This window comes from Elgaria multicarinata, chromosome 13, assembly GCF_023053635.1.
Source record: "Elgaria multicarinata webbii isolate HBS135686 ecotype San Diego chromosome 13, rElgMul1.1.pri, whole genome shotgun sequence".
Lineage (NCBI taxonomy): Eukaryota > Metazoa > Chordata > Lepidosauria > Squamata > Anguidae > Elgaria > Elgaria multicarinata.
In genome coordinates, this window is record NC_086183.1 from 30,782,989 (window position 1) to 30,808,825 (window position 25,837).

General features: G+C 46.5%; 1 protein-coding gene across 1 annotated transcript; it reads left to right on the top strand.

The window, feature by feature from the left end:
- Nucleotides 1-1,486: 1,486 nt before the first annotated feature.
- Nucleotides 1,487-21,760, top strand: SPRED3 (sprouty related EVH1 domain containing 3). Its single transcript, XM_063140046.1, has 6 exons — nt 1,487-1,550; nt 15,191-15,362; nt 16,230-16,398; nt 18,504-18,580; nt 19,463-19,621; nt 21,056-21,760. Exons 2-6 carry the CDS (start codon nt 15,195-15,197, stop codon nt 21,758-21,760), a joined length of 1,278 nt encoding a protein of 425 aa, XP_062996116.1. The 5' UTR covers nt 1,487-1,550; nt 15,191-15,194.
- The last annotated feature ends 4,077 nt before the right edge of the window (nt 21,761-25,837 follow it).

A 25,837-nucleotide genomic window follows, 5' to 3' on the forward strand; every position in this document is an offset into this window, starting at 1 on the left:
GGCAACCTTGTTTGATATGTGTATGTGTGTGTGCGCCCGATCCTTTGACCTCTTTAGCTTTTGCATGTCACACCTGTTGAACCCAAAGACAGGTGTGCCTGACCCTGAAGTCCTGACTGGTGGTGCCTGCCTTATTTCAGCATATGACGACCCACGAGGCAGTGCTGGCTTCGGGGGGGGGGATTTGGGGGGGAGTGGTTGCTTGGACAACATGCGGGACCCCCCGTCTGAATTGGCCCTGTCCTCTTCACGGGTATCACCACTGCCCTTTGCTTACACACTCCCTTGGGGGCCAGCCACCCAAAGTGGAAGCAGGCAGGGTGATGTGGACGTTGCTGCACTTCCTCCCGTGGTTGTCACTGCTCACTTCTTCAGAGCGGTCAGGGAAACAGGCAGTGAGAGAAAAAGGCAGAGGAGCAGCCAGGCCAGGGCACTGTCAGCGGTTGGCGGTGGGCCCCCTGTTGAGGTGTGGCCATCGGCAGCTGCCCAGTGATGCCGACCTCTGCTGTGGGCCCTGTTTTTGGTGGCAAAGTGAGCTTCCGGGTCTCTCGGCCACCCTCTGAAGACCAGAGTAACCCCCTTCCCCCCCACCCCAGGAAAAGAAAAGTTGGTCCATCCGTGTCCTGCGGTATGAGATACGTGCTGTTTCCACTTGTTCGGTTAGCCCCCTTAACTTGTTTTAACCGTCCTTCTGTGTTCCAGTTTGATCAGCTCAGGAAAAAGGTTTGGCTTGACATACACACCCTGACTTCCAGCCGCACGGATCCTTTCTTTCGGTCCAAACCATTTCGTAGAGCTGGGGAAAAAGCGCCAGGACCTGACTTCAAATGGTATTGGCAAGGGAGAGTTGAATTTGAATCAGGGACGCTGTTTACACACCAATACACCTTCAAGGCTGCTGCTCTGGTCTTTTGCTGGCTCCAGCTGGCTTCTCCCTTGAAGCCATTGGCAGATGAATTACCATTTCTTTCTGGTCTGCATCTTTCCTTCTCCCCCCCTTCCTTCTCCCCCCTCCTCCTTTTGATCTCTTTTGAGATTCTTCCAGGGCATTAGGACCAGGTGGAAACCTCTCTCTCTCTCTCTCTCTCTCTCTCTCTCTCATCTTTGGATTCGCTTTTTTCCCCCTCTTCCCCCCCCTCCCCCAGCTTCTGGCCCTGCACCATCAGTGTAAGCGACCCAGTCCTTGATTCCTGTTTTTGGTTAGTATAAACCTTGGGGTAGGCAATTCAGAACAGGTGCAAGGAAGTAAGACGGGTGGGGGTGGGGGTGGGGGGTGGAGGGAGAGAGACGACTCCAGGCAGAGGTGGGCAGAGGGGGTGGGGATTGGCGGGGGGGCGAGGGGGGGTTAGAAACAATGCTAATTTGTACTCGCTGGAAAAATGGCTGCTAGTTTGTCATCACCTTTATGAAGCTGAATGGCAACCTATGCAGAGTTAGGGATTCGTACCAGATATGCATATGAAATTCTAATTGATGGGGAAAGGGGGGGGGATCCCTTCAACATGAATATGGAAGTCTAACGTGCAAGCTGTAACGGCCATCGATTCACAGTGAGTCATTCTTTTTTCTATATGGGGGGGGGGCTTTTAAAGATTCCCTCTCTTGCATGCATATATATATATATATATATATATATATTATATATACACACATACATATATATATATAAAAAAATTAAAAAGGCTGTTGTTGTTATTTCTCCCACCTTTTTCTTCAACATGTAATAAGAGATAGGAAAGGGGGAGAGAGAGAAAAAATCTCCATTCATAAAAATCTGCCTGTTTTTAAAAGCCTTTCAGCACGTTTTTATTTTATTCTTTTTGACTGTTTTGTTATAGCGCCTATGTCTGTCAGCTCTAGCTGCATTTTTTTCTTCTTTTTAAAACAATATTTATATCCCATATACATGTACGTATCTAGGTGTATGGTGTGTGTGGATTTTTTCCCCCCCTTCTTCAATGAAGCGTTCTTTTTCTTGAAAGGATGAAGGTGGGTCTTTTTTTATGAATGAAATTCGATCCCACCAAAAAAAAAAAAAGGGTGGGGGTCTATTTGTTTGTGAATCAAAGCCATTTGCATCTGGATTCATTCATAAAAAAGGAAGTGTTTAGTTGCTCTATAAGATTCATCATGGTAGGCTACATTTTCTCTTTTCTTGCCTGTCAGTTTTGGACTCGGGGTAGGGGGCTACGGTGGGGGGGGGCTGTTAAGCTGGCTGTGTCATAGTGGAAGGATGTAAGATTGTTTCAGGTTTTGTGTGTTTTAAACCCCTGGGGGTGGGGGGAGAGGGAAAAATGAGATCTTCCAACGTATATACATATAAATTCCCCCTTATTACAGCCTGAGCGCTATTATAGATATATAATACACGTATTAATTCCCCCACCCCACCCCCGTTCACCTGTTGTTTATTCAAGAAACAGGGACAAAGAACCTAGTCTAGGTCATGTGACCCTCCATTCACAAAAATCCAGCCCAGGATTTCCATTGAGATGGGCTGAAGGAATAAGGCAGCTGGGCCATAGAGAAACCTACCTTTTCCAAGGCTATTACATAGCACTGGCAAAAGGGGAGATAGTGGTGGGGTGGGAGGGGAAAAGAGGGGAGGGGGTGGATGGGTAGGTAGGTAGGTGGGCTTGCAGTTTTCAAGAAGAGGTTGTTGACAACCTGCATCAGACATCCGACTTAGGGGGGGAAAGGGGTGCGAAGGGGGCGCGGATACATATTTTTCATCTATTTATTTTTCCCCATAAATATTGGCACTCCAGCAGACCATACTTCTGCAACAAGGTTTGGAACTGCAAAACTGTATTTAAATATGAACTAATTTATATAACCTTTCTTGCACGTTTGAGAAAATCTGTAGATGGATAGATATGTGTGTGTATTTAATCTGAAAAGGGGAAACTACAATGTACGTAAATGTTCTTGAAGATATAGTCCTAGATGGGGGGCTTTGATTCATTCAGAGTGGTCTGCAGGATGTTAACGTTAATATATATTGTGGTTGCAGCGGAAGGGGGATGAGGTGGGAATTGATTTCAGACCCTCTGCCTACTGGTACTCAATTCTTGCCTACGCCAAGGCCAAAAAGAGGGGAGAGAGTGTGTGTGTGTGTGTGTGTGTGTGTGTGTGTGTGTGTTTGCATCAAATTTCTTTCCTGGTGTGCTGTGTATCTCAGATTTTTTTGGTTTTGATGGAAAAGGTGTGTGTGTGTGTGTGTTGGGGCAGTGGGGGGGAAGAGCTTTTAATGTATATAGATCGTAGTTCTCTTTTTCTCCCTTTCATCATAATGGTGGCAGGGTGTTTTGTGTAGTTTTTTGGGTTTTTTTCTGAATTTGTGCTTATGCCAAATAGGGTTTTTTTTAAATCATGTTTTTCTTCCTTTTTGGTAACAACAAAAAAAAAAGGTGGTTTGAGAATATAACATCTTGTGAGGAAGATCAGAAAATGGGGTTTTTGCTTTAGTGTGGAGCATTCTCGTGAAAAGAGCATTGCTTAGATTTGAGCAAAAAATATCCCCTTTTAACAATAAAATCAAGAAAAAATGACAATTCCTCTGTTTCCCCCCCCTCATTTTCTTCCCCTTGCCACCAAAACGAGGGATACGTTTCTCCACTTTACTTCCAACATCTTTGATCTTGTAATACATAATGTCGTTTTCCATGGCAACGCGTTGTGATGTCACCTGTATGTTGAAAACACTCTGTGTGCGATATATATATATATATATATATATATATATATTGAGTGAGGGTCTGATGTTTCTGCTTTTTTTTTTGACTTTCTAACAATTATCTTTCCTCCCCTTTTTGTTAGAAAACATAAATCTCTGTTCTTATCCTGGACCGTTGGGCGCTGCCACAAATTCTTAATGGTTGGAATGGGGGCTCATCCTGTATTATATTGTGTTGTGTGGTTATATATTTCCTCCTCTTCTCTTATTCCCCCAGCCATACCCCTTCCTTGCAGTATCAACCCTCTTTGTTCCATTAAAACAGGAAAAAATATCTGGAAAGTGAAAGCCAAGAATTAAGGGTTTCTTCTTCCAAATTTCCAGTTTTTCCATTAAGAAGTTGGTGGGTTTCCTAGGATCAGAATGCAGCTTCTTTTTCAGCAAAGCATTATTTTTAAGGGGCATGTTAAAGCGACGATCTTATTAGGAAAGGAGATTTCTTGAGTTGGCTTCTAAAGTAAGAGAGGAATATAGTTCAGTGGTTAGAGCCGAGACAGGGTTCAGAGACTAAATCAGCCCTGTTTCCTCCAGTCTTTGACTAGTGTTGGCACAGGGCAGATCTACACCGCAGACTTAAAACTGGTTTGTTGGTCATCCTTTTGCCAAAGGATTTAAGAACTGCCATTCTATGAATTTGGGGCGAGGGATTTCTCAACAGAAAACTCCCAACACCCTCATCGGATGATAATTCCCAAGATCCTTTGCAGGGAAGCCATGATGTTTAAAATGGTTCCGAACCGAATATATGTTTGCAGTGTAGATGCGACCCCAGCGTTTGCACTGCTGACTCATTGTGTAACCTTGCCCAGTGCTTCCTTCCCACTGACTTGGGCTGCAGTGTTTGCCAATTAATCGGCTAGATAAGTTGATTAAGAAATATTTAATCGATTCTAAAGATGTCCTGGATTTAATCATGCATCATATTTTTGATTGCTGTTTTATTTTATTTTTAAAGTTTATAAAAAGTACTCTGGAAAACCGTGGATGGCTGGTGCTGTCGTAGAAATACTTTTCTCCTCCTCGTCTTCCTTCACACAGGATGGGATGCCTCTTTTAAGATGCTGCGACATGAGCAGGCATTTTTTTTAAATGATTTTTTTTAAAGCTCTGTTTTATTTATATACAGATCCATGCATATTTAATTCATTAATTGGTTAAAATTCACCCAACAAATTGGCTAGGATCTATTTCGTTAGGCAAATGCCCTTCCTTTTATTCTGTGAAATGGGTATAGTGAAGCTTCCATAACGCAAGATCAAATCAGTTCTAATTCGTAGAATACAAAATCTCTTATTTTAAATGGCTCCATCAAGAGGCTCTGATTCAGCGTGGAGAATTGCCCTTTCAATACTAAAACTCTGTCTTTTGGTACAAGAGACGCAGTCCTTGGGGGCCTACTTCTTTTGTAAGCCATGACCCAGGCAGAGCTTACTTCAAGTGCCAAAGACCACACTGGCTGGGGATGATGATAGTTGTAGTACAACACATCTGGTAGGTGTGAAGTTGGTGAAGGCTGGCCAAGGAGCATAGGCAGCCCTCTGGTAAGGCAAGACAAGAACCCCTGCTGGATTTGACCAAACACCCACCTTTTAGCATGCTCCACCATCTTGGCCTCAGAAGCAGAGTATGAAAGTGAGGGGGCTATCCCCTCTTATTTCATCCCAGTATCTGGTATTCAGAGGTAGACTCTCTCTGAACATGGAGGTGCAATTTAAGCACGGGGCAGGATCCTCAGAAAACATGCAAGGCAACCTGGGCTTGGAAATGGGCTCACTGACTTTGGTAGCTCTCATCCTTGATCTCAGATTTTCGAGGGGTGTCATGAGTTTGAGCTGAGAAGGGGGCTGGGAGGAGTCCCCCCCCCTTGCTTCTGAGGCATCTGGAGGGCGCAGAAAGGCGTCATGGGAAGTGGGGGACCTGAGAAGCATGGAACGACTGGGGGGGGTGAGTGACACCCCTCTGGCTCCTCAGCTCCAAGACGCGGAAGTTGCTTGGGGCTCATCCAGCTCTCCTGAGGAGAGTGGCACCCCCCATGAGATTGCAGAGGACCCACATGTCATGTGGCTTGCCCCACAGGTGTGTCCCTGTTGCAAACAGTGAGGAACAATGGGAAATAAAAGCATTTTACAAATCCTGAGTCAGCGCCTCGATGGATGTAGCTCAGGGGTGTGTGTGCAACTTGTGTCCCTCCAGATGTTTTGGTCTACGATTCCCATCAGGTCTAGCCAGCATAGCCAATAGTGTGGGACCATGGGAGTTGTAGGCCAAAACATCTGAAGGGCCACGCTGTTAAACGTCATACCTAAACAGGTTTAACGGTCGTTCTTTCCCTCTCCAGACAGTTCTGCAAGGGGGTGAGTGCCTTAAACAAAAGGCCAGGATTGGCACCAAGGCTCAGCATGGTCAGGCACTTGCTAAGGGCCCATGCCTCATAGAGTCATAGAATAGTAGAGTTGGAAGGGGCCTATAAGGCCATCGAGTCCAACCCCCCGCTCAATGCAGGAATCCACCCTAAAGCATCCCTGACAGATGACTGTCCAGCTGCCTCATGAATGCCTCCAGTGTGGGAGAGCCCACCACCTCCCTAGGTCATGGGTTCCACTGTCGTACTGCTCTAACAATCAGGACGTTTTTCCTGATGTCCAGCTGGAATCTGGCTTCCTGTCACTTGAGCCCGTTATTCCGTGTCCTGCCCTCTGGGAGGATCGAGAAGAGATCCTGGCCCTCCTCTGTGTGACAACCTTTCAAGTCTTTGAAGAGTGCTATCATGTCCCCCCTCAGTCCTCTCTTCTCCAGGCTAAACATGCCCAGTTGTTTCAGTCTCTCTTCACAGGGCTTTGTCTCCAGACCCCTGATTGTCCTGGTTGCAGGGGACTGACCTCTCTCCCCTGGACTGGACCTCCTCCTCCTCTTCACCATTGCCACCTGCTTATTCCTGGTCCTTTCGCTTTGACCCATGCAACGGTGGCGAGGTGGAGCAGGAGTTGCCACTGCCGGCTTGCTCCCCGGCTCGCTCCTGTCACACAAGCAAGTGGCAGCCATGATGAGAAAAGGGGTTGAGGAACAAGAGCAGCCGGTGAAAATGGCGGTGAAGACGTAGCCTCACTGAGGGAGGGGGTGCCCCATTGCCGGCGTCTTGTCCAAGGGCCCTGCAAAACCTGGAACCAGCACTGCAAGACACTTTCACCGAGCTAGAATTATTTAAGGGGGTGGTGAGGGGAGCCGTGAAATGCAGGGCTTACTCTTTTTTCATCCCATTGCTTTCCCCAGAACCGCTCTGGGGTGCCCGTATCTACGGACAGCCTAAAACACACTCTGGAAGAAGCTTCTGCTTTAGAGAACCAGCCTTGTGTGTTTCGTCGGTTTTTTAAAATCGGGTTTGAAGTTGAAAGGAGGAAATTGAGCCGAGGCCTTCCCAGGGATCGAGACCGCCTCTCAGCCGCGCTCTTAAAACACCCTTCTCCCACCTGGGGCCCTTTAGACGGCGTGAGTCTGCAAGTCCTCTCATTCCCATTGGTCGTGCTGTCTGGGGATGATGGGAGTTGCAGCAGGTTGGGAAAAGCCTGCTTAAATATCTAAGGCTGGGGGAAATCTTTAGGAGACAGCGCAGCAATAGTCCTAATACTGCAGCTGGAATAAATGGTGTAAATTGGTCACGTTTGCACGCTGTGTCTTCATCCGCAAGCTGTACGTCCTTCTTAAATTATTTGTCGGCATTCACCTTGGTCATTTGCTCGGATCGAAAGGTTTGGTAAAGAGGGCAGGAGTAGCATGGGGGGGGCGGCAACAAGCAGAAGTAAAGATGAGGGCCTGGATGCTGAGTATGGAAACACCCCCCCACCCCAATCTCAAAATCTCTCAAAATCCTCTCCTCCGTGTGCATGTGTGATCGTCATGTGTAACACTATTTTTCATGCTTCCCCCCCCCACACACTCATTTGCTACATTTCTGTGACTGAAATGGCTGTAAATTTTTGGCAGAAACTACTCTTGTTGGAGGGTTGTTGTTTTTAGAAGCTTTTACTTGGAGCCCATGAGGACTAGAACCTTGCTTTTCCCCCGTTTTGAAACCAATGTCTGAGAACTAAGATGCTCCACACCTAACTCACGTTACTGCATTTTATTTTAGAGGCCATGTTCCGTGCTGCTTTGTGGCATTGCCACGAAGGCCATTTAGCCTGTTACCTGCCTTTTCTTATCGCCTTTTAATATGTGCTGCCCCCCCCCCCTTGCTCACGGTGCTATGTTGACGCAGTACGTCGGCTTCATGTTACCCTCTTTCTCGTCACTCCTTCGCATGCTGTTTCTTAAAGCATTGTTCCTTGATGCTGCATGTTTTGCAGGCTCTGTGCGCATGTATGTTTAACCTGTTTACCATACATGCAAGCTTCCACTTTCAGTAAGCTGGGCCGTTCTTTTCACCCACCCCCTGTCCCTTAGTATTTTTCAAAAGCACGCCAATTGCTGCAAGAAATGCACCCCTTTTTAAATTTGGCTAGAAACATAGTAGGGTACAGAAATTGGGGTGTGGCAGAGAGAGGAGTCAGGAATTGCTGAAGTCCAGCCTGTGCAAGGAAATTGTGTAATGGGGCTTCGATGAGCAAAATGTAGGGGAAAGATGTCGAAAAGAGCAAACCGGGAGCGAAGACTGTTGGGCATGCAGAGGTAGACCGATTTAATTTTAAAAAAATATTAATTGAAAATTGTGTTGCTGTAAATAGGAATGAAAATTTAGAATGTTATGGATGAGCTTTCTTATGATGAGTGATAGCTTTTGCTTATTTATTTATTTATTTATTTATTTTATTTTATTATTTATTTTTTTCATTTCTATACCGCCCAATAGCCGGAGCTCTCTGGGCTTATATTCTCTCTCTCTCTCTCTCTCTCTCATTTCCATCAGTATTTTTTTTAAAAGGCAGTTTTTATTGAGGTTTGGCTAATATGTAGATTTCTTTAACCAATTAAATAATAAACAGTTAATCAGTTGACATTGCGAGGTTTTTCTTTGTCTTTAAAAAAAACAAACCCACCAAATCTATGAGTAATCCACAAACGAGGACATGTCACAATATTCTGTGTGGACTGTGCAACCGCCTAGGACAAATTGTGTATTTGTGGATCGGTGCAGCAATAATCCCGAAAACGCTCCAGATTGGGTGCAGATTTCAGAACAGCAATTGCACCAGGAATTTGTCGGCCGTCTGGATCCTACAGCTGATTTGCAGCAACAATGCGATCAACCTGTGACATAAAGTATGCCCTTTCTCCGTTACCGGATTTGCAAATATTGCAGATTATGCCATTAGGGGGTGGGAAATAGCGATTGCCCAAACAGGTAAGGGACATTTGTGCACGATGACTTTTTTTTTATCCTGAAGGCATCTGAACACAGGGATTTCCTGACTCGCGCTGGCAACAAAAAACACCTTTGCTTTCGACATTTTCACCCTAGACTGAGGTTTACTCAGGGACATTTAAAGCCCTAAACGGTTTGGGGCCAGGTTATTTGAAGGAACGCCTCCTCCCATATGTACCTGCCTGGACCTTAAGATCATTTCCGGGGCCCTTCTCCGTGAGACCCTGCCAAAGGAAGTGAGGCAGGTGGCTACTAGGTGGAGGGCCTTCTCTGCTGTGGCACCCCGGCTGTGGAATGAGCTCCCCAGAGAGGTCCGCCTGGCGCCTACACTGTACTCCTTTTGTCGCCAGCTGAAGACCTTTTTATTCTCCCAGTATTTTAACACTTAATTTTAACTTAAATTTAAATTTTACTGTTTTAACTCTGTATTTTAATTTTATATCAATTTTGCTGCGTGGTTTTTATTCTGGTTGTGCTTTTTATATTGTATTGTGTATTTGTGCTTTTAACCTGTTGATTGTTTTATTATGGTTTTAATTTTTGTGAACCGCCCAGAGAGCTTCGGCTATTGGGCGGTATAGAAATGTAATAAATAAATAAATAAATAAATAAATAAATGGTTTTGTGAAACGAGCCCGTGACATTTCTGAGGAATGTTAACTTCTGGCTGGATCTATTCTGGGGAGCTTCCTGTGATGTTACTTTTTTAATTGATCAAACTCCGGTACCTTAATATTTATTTATTTATTTTGTTTTATGTGGAGTGTTTTTGTGGTTCCCGGAGTGGCTTACATATAATTAATTAAGCAAGAAAGTCCCTGCCTGTGGGTTTGTTATCCAAAAAGACACAAAACAGGCCCTAATTGTGGAAGACGTTTTTGTACAGGAGGCTGAATTTGGTGGAAAGGATGGAAGACATTGCCTTGCTGGTCTGTCCAACCCAGTGTTCTGTTCCCAGTGTTGGCCAGGCAGATGTTCCTGGAGAGCTCAAACATGGGGGAAAGTTTGCTACCAGATACACTGTCTCTAGTTTTTGTTTTCATTGTTACTTAAACCAATCTGCATGGCAAATATAACAATGGTTTTGGTTTGGTTGTATTTTGGTTTGGTTGTATATGGGACACTCCTCTCAGCTCTGTACCTCACTGACTGCATTCACATGTGTGCATAACTCATGTGCTAGGTGCTTGAAGTGTGTTGTGTGAAAACTGCCTGAATGTTCTGAAGACTGTGTCTGGGCATATGGCCTGGAGGCCACTGAGAGGTTCTGCAGGAGCTAAGCTGGCCAAGAACAAGGAGTTGGGGGCAGATGAAAAAGCAGTTTGGCCTGCTCTTCAGTGTGGTGCCAGGCCAAGGTCAGCTGCTTACTAGAGCCACGTTGGCACCCTATTGGCTCCTTGTATCACCTGATCCGTGTTGGGCTGGAAGCTGCAGTATCGCTCTCCAGCCATCTGCAGTGATGGCGCTGCAGAGCAACTATGACGGGGCCAACACCCTGTAGGTCCTGGCGCCTGCAGGTTGCCACAGAGGCATGGGAAAACAACGAATCGGGGCCCTGTTGCAAGATTCTCTAACTTGACCCCCTGGGCGCTTTGCGTTGCGTCATGTTGCTGGCAGATTGACCTCCTGCTTTGTCGTCCTAATTTGGGGCCTGATCCACGAGGGCGCTCTTCTCAGCATGCAGCTGCCCAAGATCACTACTACCCTCTTGTGCAACCCCCTGTGCTGTGTTTGGGTTATATTCATCTTAGTGCTTGGTCCTGATACTCTCAAAATGTACTTTTTTTTTTTTTTATTGGTTGCATCCGGGCAAAGCAGGATGGCTGTAGTCCTTTGGTCTTGGCGTTGGCTATTGTCGCTAATTTGGGGGGGTGTTTTTAGATTAGATTAGTATTGTAATGTTTTAAATGTCTTTACTGTGTTAGGAGGATTTTATAGGTTTATGGGTCGCTGTTTTCTACTGATACTTGTTTAATCAATATTGTAAGCAGCTCTGTGCTCTTTCTAGAGGAAAGGCAGGGTATACAAATTTTAAATAAGTAACCTTGCATGAAATATCTCTTTTGCTTTGTGGGATCTTCTGGTGTGTAAGGGTAGATTGTTTTAACCCAAATGGCCAGTTATTTACAGGATTTGCGGGAGAGGATCTTCTGTTTTTAGTTGTGGCGGCTGGGTGGCCGGTGTCTCTTCTAATCTTGGTTGACATTGAATTTGTGGTACGCTGAAAAACTCCTAAAAGTGGGGGAGGCCGCATTTAAAGACCTGTTTAAGAACTTTCTTAACCCGTGTTTGCGGATCCGGTTCCTGCTTTTCCAGCACATGAGGAAAGGGCTGTAGGAGAGAATTGCCTCAAGCCTTTCTTTGCCCCAGTTCACAATAGTTTGCATGTTCATTCTCCCCCTACATTATTATTATTATTATTATTGCTCACTTTTTCACATCAAGGTCATCTATAGCTGTGCCTTAAGGACTGCATACAAAGACCTCCGTTGTCGCCCTTCGTAAGATGAAATCCCAGCATCCTCTGCCTCCCCCTTCTTCAAACCAACACTTTCCGGACCCCCACCCCCGCTAAACAGTTTAATGATTAACTTTGTAAGCAAGGTTCTGAAAAGCATCTGCTTGCTATAAGAATCAGATTAGGCCAGGGTTTGCGTAATACTCTGCATTTGAGGCGACGGTGCAAGGGGATGGAAGAACCGTTGATAGGGGACTGGGGAGATTGGAAGGTGGAGGTTAAAGGCACGGCTAAATCCAGTTGCATTTTGCTAGCGGGGATACAGATTTGGCCAGGATCACAGCTCGAGGGTAGAGCACCTGATTTGCGGACAGAATGTCCCAGGTCCCAATTTCCGGCTTCTGTAGTATATGTTGTTGTTTTAAGGCTTGGGTAGCAGGTGATGTGAAAAGCTTCTGATGGAGATCAGCTGTCTGTCAGAGCTGGCAATATCGACGTGGGATATAATAGCTTCCCAGATTACTAAAGACCCCAGAACCTGGTTATCTAAGGGGCCACATATCTTCCTATGAGCCAGCTCTCACACGCTTGGCCTTTTAGAAAGGGTTTAAAGTCCCATCTTTCAACTTCCGTTTTTACAACGTGTACGCGTACTGGTTTTAATGTTCTTGTCTTTATTGTTGCAAGTTTTTATTGTTTTAAATTGTTCACCACCTTTAGCAGAGAAGGCGATACATAAATAAATATACATTTAAAGCAGTATACTTAAATTAATAAACGTGGATATATGAAGCCAGAAAATACTCCTAACCAGCCTTTTGCACTCCCAGCATGGGTGGTTTAAGAAGTAATAACAATATTTAATGTAGACATCAGACTTCCCTGCTCTGGTGTCCTCCTGGTGTTTCAGGCTATAATTCCCAGGTTGTTCCACTGTTTTGGTGCCATTACAGAAAAGGCCCCGTCGCTTATACCCACCACGGGCTGTGTTTCAGATAGTGTCAGGCAGCCTTCCCCAACCTGGTACCCTCCAGATAATTTGGAATGCAGCTCACAGCGATCCTGACTATCAGCTGGCTGGGGCTGATGGGAGTTGCAGTCCAAACATTTGGAGGGCACCATGTTGGGGAAGTCTAGTCTACAGGATGCTTTTTCTCCAAAGTGCTTACAACCTAGCAACAACCTCACAAGGTAGGCAGTATATTTATTCCCATGATGCAGGTGGAAGGTGGTGGAGAGGATAGTGAAGCTGAAAGGATCCTGTAGCCAGGCAGTTGACCGGAGCCAGTTACAAGGAGCGCGTGACTCCCTTGTTGCAAAAGATTCACAAGCTACTGGTCTGTTTCCAGGCACAAATCAAAGTGCTGGTTATGACCTTTATAGTCTTATACAACTTGGGACCAGGTTACCTGAAAGACCACCACCTCCCGTATGAGCCTGCCTGAGTCTTAAGATCTTTGGGAGAGGCTCCTCCTTCAAGACTGCTGCTTTCAGAGGCATGTTTGGTGGTGAGGTGAAAGAGGGCCTTCTCGGTGGCTGCTCCCAGGCTCTGAAACTCCCTGACGAGGTTTCTAGGAACCTGGGGTGGGGGGTGTCTCATATTTAGAACCAAGTTAACAAATATAGAGCTTGATTGTGAGGCAGTTGGGTTAAATATGAGAAAGTCTGAACAGGGATTTATTATTTATTTATTCATTTATTTGAAATATTTCTATCCTGCCCTATTATCACTAAGATCTCAGGGCGGCGTACAGATAAAAACATACAGTATAAAACAATCAATATTCACAGTTAAAAACAAATGCTGGTATTAACATTCAAAGCCCTAAACGGCTTGGGGCCAGGCTATCTGATGGAACGCCTCCTCCCATATGTACCTGCCCGGACCCTAAGGTCATCCTCAGGGGTCCTTCTCCGCGAGCCCCTGCCAAAGGAAGTGAGGCAGGTGGCTACTAGGAGGAGGGCCTTCTCTGCTGTGGCACCCCGGCTGTGGAATGAGCTCCCTAAGGAGGTTCGCTTGACACCTACATTATATGCTTTTAGACGCCAGGTGAAGACCTTTTTATTCTCCCAACATTTTAATAATCTATAAATACATTTTAACATGGTGTTTTAAATTTGTAATTTTGCATTGCTGCTGTTTTTATCTGGTTGAGCTTTTATATTGTATTTTGTACTATGGTTTTATACTGTTGTTTTATACTTTGAATGTTTTTAATTTTTGTGAACCGCCCAGAGAGCTCCGGCTATTGGGCGGTATAGAAATGTAATAAATAAATAATAATAAAATTATGTGAATCCATGTCGCCTTGCTTCTAACCCAAGACTTTCAAGCAATAGACCAAGCTGGCTTATTAATGTTTCTTGCCAGATGATCATATATAAGGCAGTGGAGGTGGTAGAAAGAGCAAATGTTTAGTTTGCCTAGAGTACTAAAAACCCTAGGGGCAGCTCAGCACCAACCCATGGCCTGTCCCTGCTCCAAGGGGGAGCAATGAGTTTTTAATGGAGGAAGTTCTGCAAGAGGAACTTTTTTTTTTTTTGCTGAGGACTGGCTGGAAAGGAACAGAACAGAGAAAACCGAGTGGATTTTTGTCGTGCAGGAAATGAACAGTATAGAATTCTAGTGAAGGCGGTAGGATTGGGCTTTAAAAACGCTATTTCCTTGGTGGGAAAGCAGGATAAAAAATAAATCCCAGGCATTTTTGTTTTACTATGTTTAAATTCTTTACACTGCTGCTAGGTATTGTTTTGGTCTTGGCTTCTATTTTATATTGTAGTTTTAAACTGTTCTATTTTAGCATATTCTATTTTATTTTATGATTTAAATTGTTGCGAACACTCCAGCGAGTTTCGGCTATTGGGCAGTGTAGAGATGTAATTTAATTAATTAATTAGGTGAAGATGCTCAACCTGTATGGGAACCTTGTTTATCTGTCCTGGAAACCTTTCCGCACCCTCTTAATTCTACTTGTCTGCAGGCACGTACCAGATGCTCAGTAATGAGGGAATGGCACTCTGCATGTGCGCAGAAACACTTTATTAAATTGCGGCGAATTATTAAAAACGGTTAATGAACATAACAACCCTGCTGGATATGACCAAGAGTCCATCTCGTTCAGCATTCTGTTCTGGGCTCCTTTGGAGGAAAAGCGGGATATAAATGTAACTCAGAAATAAATTTACTAGGTGCCTTGGCCTCATTCTGCTTGCATATGCCAAGTTCCTGGATCCTTCCCTTCAGGCGATCCTGATGCCTCTGAGGTGGGCCAGCGTGTCCTCCCTGACCGCTCCGCTTTGAGCTCATTATTATTATTGTTGATTATTATTATAATTGAGCCCGTTATTCCGTGTCCAGAGTGCAGGACATGGAATAATGGGCTCAAGTTAAAGGAAGCCAGATTCCGGCTGGACATCAGGAAAAACTTCCTGACTGTTAGAGCAGTGCGACAATGGAATCAGTTGCCTAGGGAGGTTGTGGGCTCTCCCACACTAGAGGCCTTCAAGAGGCAGCTGGACAAGCATCTGTCGGGGATGCTTTAGTGTGGATTCCTGCATTGAGCAGGGGGTTGGACTAGATGGCCTTGTAGGACCCTTCCAACTCTGCTATTCTATGATTCCTTTGTTTCCCCCTCAGTTACATGGTTCGGGTGCGGGCTGTGGTGATGACCCGAGACGACTCGAGCGGAGGTTGGGTGCCCATGGGCGGCGGCGGCCTGAGCCACGTGATGATCTGTAAAGTCCGACGCCCAGAGGAAGGCCGGCGGAGCCAGTACCTGATCAGCGGGGAGCGCCTGCGAGACCAGACGGTGAGATAAGTGAGGAGCAGAGGGGAGAGGGGGCACTGTTGTGCGGTGGAGGTTTCCAGCTGAAGGAACAATAATTAAACAAAACCTTCTCCGGTTTCAAAATGGCTTCCGTGGTGGCGGCGCCGGCCGTGGTAGGAGGACAGAGAGGTTCCCCCGTCCCGTCTCTGGGGACTTGTATGCGTTTGAGATACTCAGGGGGGCGGGTGGAGGTTTCTTTTAACGGTGCATGAGCTTCCACCTTGGGGGCAGGGCCTACACCAGAGGTAGGCAGCCTTTTGGGGCCGTGGTCACATGTGGCGATATGACAAGCCGCTCTGGGCACTTCCACAAAATGGCTGCCGTTGGAGGCGGGGCGACAGGCAAGAAACCTGCCCCAAAGTCTACATACGAGACAGGTGTGGTGTCCGAGCCCACTAAACAACAACTTTGAAGCCACAGTTTTCAGCACCAAGAGATAACTATTTCACAGCATTGCCAGTTAAAAGACATGTTTTTGCTTTCTTGTGGTTTTTTTTTAAAGTAGGAATAATAGGGCACCTTGGTAGACACCAAAAATGTTTCTGGGGAACGGTTCTAGTCCCTTCTCGGCCATGGAAGCTCACTGGGTGACTTTGGGCCAGTCATAGACTTTCAGCCCAGCCTACCTCACAGGGTTGTTGTTGCGAGGATAAAATGGAGAGGAGGAGGATTATGCACGCCGTCTAGGTTTCCTTGGAGGAAAAAAGCAGGATATAAATGTAATAAATAAATATATATCTAGGCGTGAAGCCAGGTTCCTCCAGCGTTTGGCCCGGGGAAATATCTGTGGACCTCAGGCCTAGATTCTCCAGCAGTCCTTCCCATGACCACCTTCTTTCCCTACCACAGACCATCTTGGAGTGCACCCTGAAAAGAGACCTTGTCTACAACAAGGTGAACCCCATTTTCCACCACTGGAAAGTGGGGGACAACAAGTTTGGCCTCACTTTCCAGAGCCCTGCGGATGCCGTGGCCTTCGAGAAGGGGGTGCAAGCAGCCCTGGAGGAGATCACTGAAGGTGAGGGGGCAGCAACAAAGTAGAACACCGCTGTGGGGGGGGACGGTGCACTGTGTCTCTCGGGGGGCACAGTGACTCTTGGGGGGCAAGGGTACCATCAAGAACAAAGATGCCAACAATATTTTCTGAGACTGCTGCAGAGGTTTTTCATACTCCGGAAACTTCAACTGGTACAAAACAGGGCAGCACGGTTACTAACAGGGACTGGCCAACGAGACCACATCATGCCAGTCTTTTTCCAGCTTCACTGGCTGCCAGTCCAGGTCCGGGCCTGATTCAAAGTGCTGGTATTAACATGTAAAGCCTTAAACGGCTTGAGGCCAGGCTATCTGAAGGAACGCCTCCTCCCGTATGTACCTGCCCGGACCCTAAGGTCATCCTCAGGGATCCTTCTCCATGAGCCCCTGTCAAAGGAAGTGAGGCAGGTGGCTACCAGGAGCAGGGCCTTCTCTGCTGTGGCACCCCGGCTATGGAATGAGCTCCCTAAGGAGGTTCGCCTGGCACCTACACTACATTCTTTCAGACGCCAGGTGAAGACCTTTTTATTCTCTCAGCATTTTAGCAGTCTATCAATTTAATTTTAACTGGGCTGTTAAATTTGCATTTTAAATTTGTATTTCTGCACCGCTGCTGATTTTATCCCGGTTGTGCTTTGATATTGTATCTTACACCATGTTTTTTATACTGTTTGTTTTATACTTTGAATGGTTTTAATTTTTGTGAACCGCTCAGAGAGCTTCGGCTATTGGGTGGTGCCACGACGCGGGCTCTGAGCAACAGACCCGGCCACGGCTACTCCCTGCTCAAGCCAAGCACCACCGCTTGATACGCCTGAGGCAAGGGATAAAACCCACCTTCCTCCAAACTATGTGGAGAAAGGGGTTAAAATGGAGAAGGATTTCAATATATATAATAATGCGCTGTGAGTTATATCTGCTGAGGTGAATGATTGTCAGAGTGGGTGCTAAATGTGTAAACTTCAGATGATTAATGCCAAACAGACACGTGGGATTTTTGTGGTAGTTAAAACAAAATGATTAAAATTCATTTTAAAAGTTCACAAGCTTTGTTTCAAATTAAACATTTAAAAAACTTTTTGAAACCTTTCATCCAATCCTTTCACCCATTCACACAGCGCTTTCCTTTCTCTCACACAATCACTCTTGAGCTTTCTTTATTATCAGTATTAGGGTGAACATATGAAAAGGAGGACAGGGCTCCTGTATCTTTAACAGTTATATTGAAAAGGGAATTTCAGCAGGTGTCATTTGTATATATGGGGAACCTGGTGAAATTTCCTCTTCATCACAACAGTTAAAGCTGCAGGAGCTATACTAGAGTGACCAGATTTAAAAGAGGGCAGGGCACCTGCAGCTTTCACTGCTGTGATGAAGAGGGAATTTCACCAGGTTCTCCATATATACAAATGACAGCTTCTGAAATTCCCTTTTCTATGAAACTGTTAAAGATACAGGAGCCCTGTCCTCCTTTTTCATAGGGTCACCCTAATATGCATCAACTATGTGCACACCACACTCCAAAGACACCACTCTCTACACTGAACCTCAAATTCTCCAGACCTAAGTACTCAAAACACCAAGAGCTAACACAGAGAGAGCACTAAAGACTCTAAGAGTACCTAAAAAGTCTCCCTCAATCCCCTCCGTCCTTCCATTATATATCACTCTTCCCCGTCCCCATACATTCTAACTCCACCCACTCAGGCCCACATTCTAAAAACCACAGACTTAAACACTGCAGACATACATTTGGGAACTGACTTGTGGGGTGTAACGCCACTGGCGGTATAAAAATGCAATAAATAAATAATAAATAAGTGTTTGGCCACATGGGCTGTGGAAAATAGGGCTTATGAGAGCCGGCTGTGAACTAGGAAGTCCGTGGTTCAAATCTCACCTCAACTACAAATTCACTAGGTGGCCATAGGCAAAGTATTGTTCCCTCAGCTTCTTCTCTGCAGCCGGATAATGAGAGTACTGGCGTGCCTTATAAGGTGTCTTTAAGCATTACTGTCATCATCACCATCGAAAGAATAAGAGCTATATACATTTGTGTTTATTTATTCCCCTGTTTCCTTCTCTCAGGTTCGCTCTCGCCTTCCTCCATCTCCTCCTCCTCCTCCTCTCAGGATGAAGCTGATAGGAGGGATGAAGCTCTTGTAGTAAGTCTGTTTTCGCATTAGGTGCTTCTGAGCATGTGTAGAGTGTCTTTCCGCTCTGACGGGTAGCAGCTCTAAAAAGTCACTGTGAACCAAGCTCAGAATTTGGTACTGGCTGTGGCGTTCTCTGTGCTGAAAGAGCTTGCAGGTGTTATTTCAGAACCACTGTCTGTAATCTTTGAGAACACCTGGAGAACAGGTGAGGTGCTGGAAGACTGGAGACAGGCAAATGTCATCCTCATCTTCAAGTAGAGAATGAAGGTAGATCCAGGAGGTACAGGCCAGTCAGCCTAACATCAATACCAGGCAAAATAATTGAACAGACGATTAGTTTGTGAGCATCTAGAAAATAATGCTTTGATTACCGGGAGTCAACATGGGTTTGTCAGGCTTAAGTGTTACCAGAAGGGACTGAGGGCAGGTGAGTTGGGTCTGATATCCCGTGGCCAAGCGGCAAGTATTTGGGAGCCGTCCATCACTCCTTGCTCTTCCTCACAGGTAGCCTTTTGTGTATCCAGGGGCCACAGTTTTCTTAACTTCCAAATCTCACCTCTTGCTCGAGCCACGGTTTTATTATTCATTTATTTACAATATCTGCATGCCGCCCTTTATTATCAAACCACAGGGCGCTGTACAAAATGCATTAAAGTAACAAAATGAAATACAGAAGATAAGAAATAAATGAAATGTCTGCTAAGCTAGGTATGAAAATCAGCACATTCCTGGGTAAACCATTTTGGTGCATGTTGATTTCCGCCCTTGTTTGGCCACCTCCGTGCCAGTAGGGGGCGCTATGCTGCAGGCAACTAGGTGGAGGAGCCAGTAGTGAGGGACACACACCCCTCTGAAAGTAGCATCTAAGTGCCGTCGCTTCTCTCTCGCTAGGTGCACACGGACAGCGAGTCCTCATCAAACAGCCGGAAGGAAATGCTCCCCAAACCCATCACCATCGTCACCAGTGAGTCCTCCAGCTGCTACATCCGTTTACCTGCTTCTGAAGAGTTCTCCTATAGCACGGCGCAGGGGGCAGTGTCAACTGGACCGGTACGTGTCTGGATGGTGGAGCAGCTATTTCAGTGGTTTCTGAGTTAAGGGATGTGTTTGGGGGATGCCCCTTGCTACTTTGGAGGAATCCCCCAAACCGATGCTACAAAGTTTTGGGCTCAGTTCCTATTCCTGCAGGCTTGCAATTTAGCTGATCGCCTATGGTGGGTAAAAAAATGGCTCCAGGCGACTCACCATTCTCTCTTCTAGACGAAAAGAATAGATGGGTAGCTTTGTACATGGCCTTCATGCATCACATCTCCCCGCTTCCTTCCAAAGTTCTTTCCAACAGTTCCAACCTTCCAGGAAAATAGAGAATACATGGCTGTTTTTAGTGGCAGAATACACTGTAGAAGCATTACTCCCTTTATTCTTGGAGTGTGAGGCAGGGAGCAGGGGATTGTGGGTAACCACAATGGGATGTTGAAACTGTAGGGCAGTTGAAACTGGTTGTACATGTGTGTGTAGGAGCTATGGAAGGAGAACAAAGGAGACCTTCAGACACATAACACAGAGGGTGTGTCGCCATCTCCAAGAACCTTTATGCACAAGTTCCTGTTCCTTCTGCTTTGGCCCACAATACAGAAAACCATCAGGAAGTAAATTCATCCATGCCACAAAAAAGAAGAGTGTCTGTATTCCACTTGCCCTCCAAGGGACCTGTGGATGTCATGAATGGGTTTCTCTCATTTTATCTTCACAACAATCCTGCGAAGTAGGTTAGGCTCAGCCCTGCCATTGTCCTCTGGTTCTGTGGATGAGTCTCTGTGAGAACATCGAGGGCTCTCCAAGGAGAGGGAATAACTATTAAAGGCTAAAAGTTTAGATATTCCCTAGTGTGTCCCATTCTGTGGTCCCTTGAGGCATGCAGGGGAAGCTGGAAGCATCCAACAGCAAACAGAACAAGGCAAGAACCTTGGATAGTTCCAGGTGGGCCTTGCTGGCTGGAACTCTCTCATACTATAACAATAGGAGGATGTTGTCTCAGCAGAGAGCTAAAGCCAACTGAATCCTTATGCAGGATGACAAGACCTGTAGTGTGGTCAGCTCCACCCTTCCTGGAGGAGATGACTGGACTGCTAAACAGCTGTTTCTGTTAGCCAGAGATTTCTGCAAGTCTGGGGAGATGGAGGTTCTTCCAGGGAGTCATCCTCTGAGCCAGAGGAAATTGGCAGGGCTCTGTGCTCTGTCTAGGAAGGTTCCGAATAAGACCCTGATAGGCATGGCCCTGAGGAAGTGGTCTGTGCCTCCTATCACAACCTGCTGCTGCACAGTAGAATGGCTGGGGGTCCCCAACCCTTGGGTAGCTTAATACCTGATGCTCTTGGCTAGGATTCTCAGGACCCGGGTTCAAGTTCTGCTTCTGCTGTGAGAACACACACGTGTCATTTCTGCTCTCTCTCCTTCCCCCCCCCCCCCACCCCCATTTGGCAGGTCCAACCCCAGCCTTTGCAGCAGCTGACCCTCCCGGAAGAAGAGGACCTGGAGAGCATCACCCCTTGCAGGGAGCTCTGGGTCACCAAGGGCTATGAGGACTACCGCCGGGCCGTGGTTCAGAAGCGCCAGCCTGACCCCGACAAGATTGACATGTGCGTGCACTTTGAGAAGGGCGGCGGCAGCAAGTCCCCGCGAGAGAAGGAGTACTGCTTTCCGCCCGGGGCCGAAGGGCGGCTGAAGGACCCCAAGGCCTCTCCCTCCTGCCATATCCACGGTGCCCCCTCGCCCCCCAAACACAAACCCCTGAAAGAGCAGCAGCAGCAGCAGCCCCCGCCCGGGGGCGTGGAGGAGGACACGGTGCCCTCCCGCTGCGTCTACTGCCGGGACGTCTTTAACCACGAGGAGAACGGGCGCGGGCAGTGCCAGGACGCCCCCGACCCCATCGGCCGCTGCATCTACCAGTTCACCTGCATGTGGTGCGCCGAGAGCATGCTCTACCACTGTATGTCGGACTCCGAAGGAGAGTACTCGGACCCTTGCTCCTGCGACACGGGCCACCCGCACTTCTGCATCCGTTGGATGGCCTTGGTCATGCTTTCTCTCGTGGTCCCTTGCATGTGCTGCTACCTGCCCCTCCACGCCTGCCACTGGTGCGGGGAGCACTGCGGCTGCTGTGGCGGCAAGCACAAGGCTGTGCGGTGAAGCCGGAAGGGATCCGACGCGGGGCGCTCAGTTTTAGCCGCCGGGGCAGCAGGCAGGCGCCAGAGCGGCTTTTCCACAAAGCCGGAGGTTTTCCGGTGTGGGTGTGTGTCCGAACCGTCCCTCCCCCTGTTTTCTCTCGCGCGCCCCCTCCCCCTTATGCCACTTTTGGGAAAAGGGCATTGTGTTCTGAAGCTGGTCGGTAGAATTCTTGGGGAGGGGGGACGGGGGGGGTTGTTTTCCCGTTTGAAAACTGGGGGCCTTTTTATAACAAAATGGAAAGGCAGACCGACAGACCAAGGAAATACGGTTGTCTGTTTATTGTCGGCTCGGTTGTCAGACGTTGCGATAAGGAAGGTAACAAGTTAATACCTCCGTCCGGTTTTATTTTTAAAAAATGAAAAAAAAAAGTATTAATTAGTGAGAATGAAGGAGATGAGTATGCAGTAAGGTAGAGAGCCGATGTTTACCTGGGAATTTGTAGAACAACCCACATTTTATTGAGTGAACGATACCTGTACTATCCATGAAATCTGTCCCTGTTCTCAAAACCGCTGTCAAATTTGGGTCAGGCTTAGGCAGGGCTGTGCCATCTGGATTCCACCAAGCTGGACGCACGCAACCTATAAGCTTTGTATCGATGGGGTGCTACCAACCAACCAACCCCCCCTTGCAAGCAGGCCCAAAAACCTGACACAGGAGTCCTCTCAAGCCTTTGACTGGCCACCGTACAGCGAGTGAGCCTGCGTTTAGCTTAGTGGGTAACAAGTTGTGTCCCCCAGCCTCCCCCCCCCCCACAAGAACATTCCCCATCACACAGTGTGGATTACAAAAAATAATAATTCTGCCATCGTGGGTCGTTTGCCCCATGATGTTTTATCCCCTGCTAAACCCACACCTGTCTTCTGAGGTTATTATTATTGTTATTTATTACATTTATATACTGCCCCATAGCCGAAGCTCTCTGGGCGGTTACCCTGCTGGGCCCAACTTACCGTGAAGTAACAAGAGGAAAGTTGCTTTAGGCAGCTGATTCCAGATGTGGCATCACTTTCCTGCCAGCTTATTTATGTATTTATTTATTTATTCAAACCTTTGTAACCCATCCGACAGCTCTCAGGGCGGGGTACACGAATGAAAACAATTCGGCATAAAACCACAACAAAATTAAATCGGTATTCCTAATCCAAGCAACCAAATGAAAACCAAGCTACCGTTAATAAAGGCCCAAAGATGCGGGGAAATAGCCCCGTCTTAACTTAGCGTGTTGAAATGAAGCCAGCATTGTTGGCACCAGCCAGGTCTCCGGGAGGATGGCGTTCCGTAACCGGGGTGCCACAGCCAAAAAGGCCCCGCAGTGCAAATCTGGTGCAGTGCCTGCATCAAACGGTCAGGATGGACCACTCCAGAGAGGGGACAAATGTCCCAAGTCAAACTCAAGAAGGGCAGAGCAGCATGCATTAAGCTCTTACTTGGGTGCCCTTCTCACCGTTACCCCAGAGATGTTTTCTCCTTCTCTGTTTACCACCTATGGAGATCCAGGTGCAATGCAGTCTGGCTGGCATCAAACTGACCATGGGGATGACAAATTCCTAGGATCAAAGGCTTGCACTCTTGGGATGCAGGGGCCTTTCCCAACCCACCTACCCAAAAAGTCCTCAAGACCCACCTGGTTTTCTGGGCTTTGCATTCAGGTGTTTTTTTTTAGGAATGCCAAGAAAAACATGGAACCAGGTGAACTTGCTGCATGGAACAGGAGCTGCCAGGAGAAAGCCACCCTGGGCCGGATCTACACTACTGCTTTAAAGTGCTTTATAACAGTTATAAAGCGCTTTACCTGCTTTAAAGCACTATAAAACTGTTATAAAGCGCTTTAAAGCAATAGCGTAGATCCGGCCCAGGGCTTTCCAGAGCTCCCAAGTGTGGGAGCTGCATTTCTCCCTACCAAGATCTCCATCACTTCCTCGTTGTCTCTGAGTGTCCATTCCCGCCCCCACCCCTCCTCCCGCTCTCCCAGTCCTCGCCAAAAAGATTCACGTGGAATTCTTGAACAGCCCAAAGCTTTGAAATTGTAGGAATTATGCAAAACTAACCCATGATATGCAAACTGTTGTGATTTGCATCATTTATTCACAGTGTAGGAAAGTGGATTTCCTTGGTGCAAAACTGGATGGAGGTGGTTATTTTTGGACGTTTGGCCCGCAGGTATATCGTTCTGTGTTTTAAAGTCCAGGCATAAGGCTTGCACACACAGGCCCTTTTTGAAAATGGGTTTTCAGAAACTGGATTTACTCAAAATTTAGACTGTGAGAGCTGGTGGAATTTCCCCCTTGGCATTGGTGATTTTTTTTTTTAAAAAAATGTATTTGGAATGACTGCAGACTTCAAAATGGTTGATTTTCAGCTGGAGGTTTAAAGGGGGAGGTGTGGCTGTTACTTTTGTGTTTGTTTTTAAGGATTTTGCTCCTCCAATGTTACGTTTTTACCCAAAGAGATAGTCCAAAAAGAATGTATCATGGGGTCTGTCTATAGGAAAGGATGGGAAATGAGTCAAACATAGTCAAGAGCATTAAAGTCATTCATCTTTTTCTTTACATCTTGCACATGCGGAATAGCAACAAGACATCACACACAGGCTTAAAGATTCCCTGGGATTAAGACGGTCTCTGCAACACCTTTGAAGCTTTAAGAAATGTGAAAAAGAAATCAGTGGATTTGTCGGTTCGGTTGAAGTGGTCATTGTCGGGGTGTATTATGGGATATGTAATCCATTGAGGAGAAGGGGCAAATGGGATGGGAACGTATTCCCAGCGTGTCCTCGTGTTGACGCATCACCCTTAACGTATACAGAGCTTTGCGGGTGATTTCTTCATGCCAGGAAGTTCACCTAGGATAAATTTGGTTTGATACAGGATATAGAAATGCTCTTTTAGTTAGGCAGACAGGGTTCGGTTTACAGGGTATGCTTGTCCTCCTCGTTGTATTTCTTTTGTTTGTACATGGGTACACACAGTTTTATGTGGTTTTAATTGCGAGGCTGAGCTGGAGAAAATGGGACTTTATGGTAGAGATGGGTACTCGGCTGGGGCGGGGGGGGGGGGCGGGGTCCGCATTGTTATATTTTCTTGAATTTCTTGTAATCCGATTGCACAGCCTTTCCCAAGTGCCATAGCAGATAACTGTAATACAGTGCAATCCTATGCATGTCGACTCAGAAGTAAGTTCCATTAGGTTCAGTGGAACCGACCATGGTAGTAAGGGTGTATGTATAGCAGGAGTGGGGACCCTCAGATCTTCCCTAATCATGGAGTGTCTTAGTTCCTGCCACTAAAAGCTTTCATTTAAAATACGTTGGGGTCTTTGGGATTTTACCTGCTCTATTTGCCTTTCGGTCTTGCCCACTTCGGGAATGCAGCCCTGCAAAATTTCTCCGCCTTGAGATATAGAATTAACTGGGAGAGGCCTAATTTGTCCAAGTCCTCCATTTCAGCTAAATCTCCTAAACGCGCACATGCATGTTCGTTCGTGATGACATTGAGCATAATTTCTGAACACGAGGCTGTTACTACAGCCCCAACATTTAATTTATATTCCGGTCATTTTGGTGGCAATTACTGCTGTTCATGTTTTATTAACTGAGGAACCGGCCAAGGCAGGGCCACTGAGGGTTCATCTACACCAAGCAGGATATCGCACCATGAAAGCGGTATATAAAAGGCAGGAGCCGAAGTTGTATTAAAATTGTTTGTAGAATTGTTTTAATATTGAAAATCAATATAAAAAAAAGTTCGTCGATAACAGGAGGGTAGATTGTGGTTGAATGTTAGGAAAAACATCTTGATGGTAAGACCAGTTGGACAATAGAAGCAACGGCCTAATAGAAGGGTGGTGGGCTCTCCCTCACTGGAGGTCTTCAGGTAGAAGCTGGACAGCCAATCCTTTGGGGATTCGCTAGCTCTGGATTTCCTGCATCAAGCGGGGGGTGGGGGGGAATAAAATAAAAGGCAGGAGCCCCACTACTGCTTTATAGCGGTATTGAAGTGTACTGCTGGATCTATATTACTGCTTTATAGCGGTACT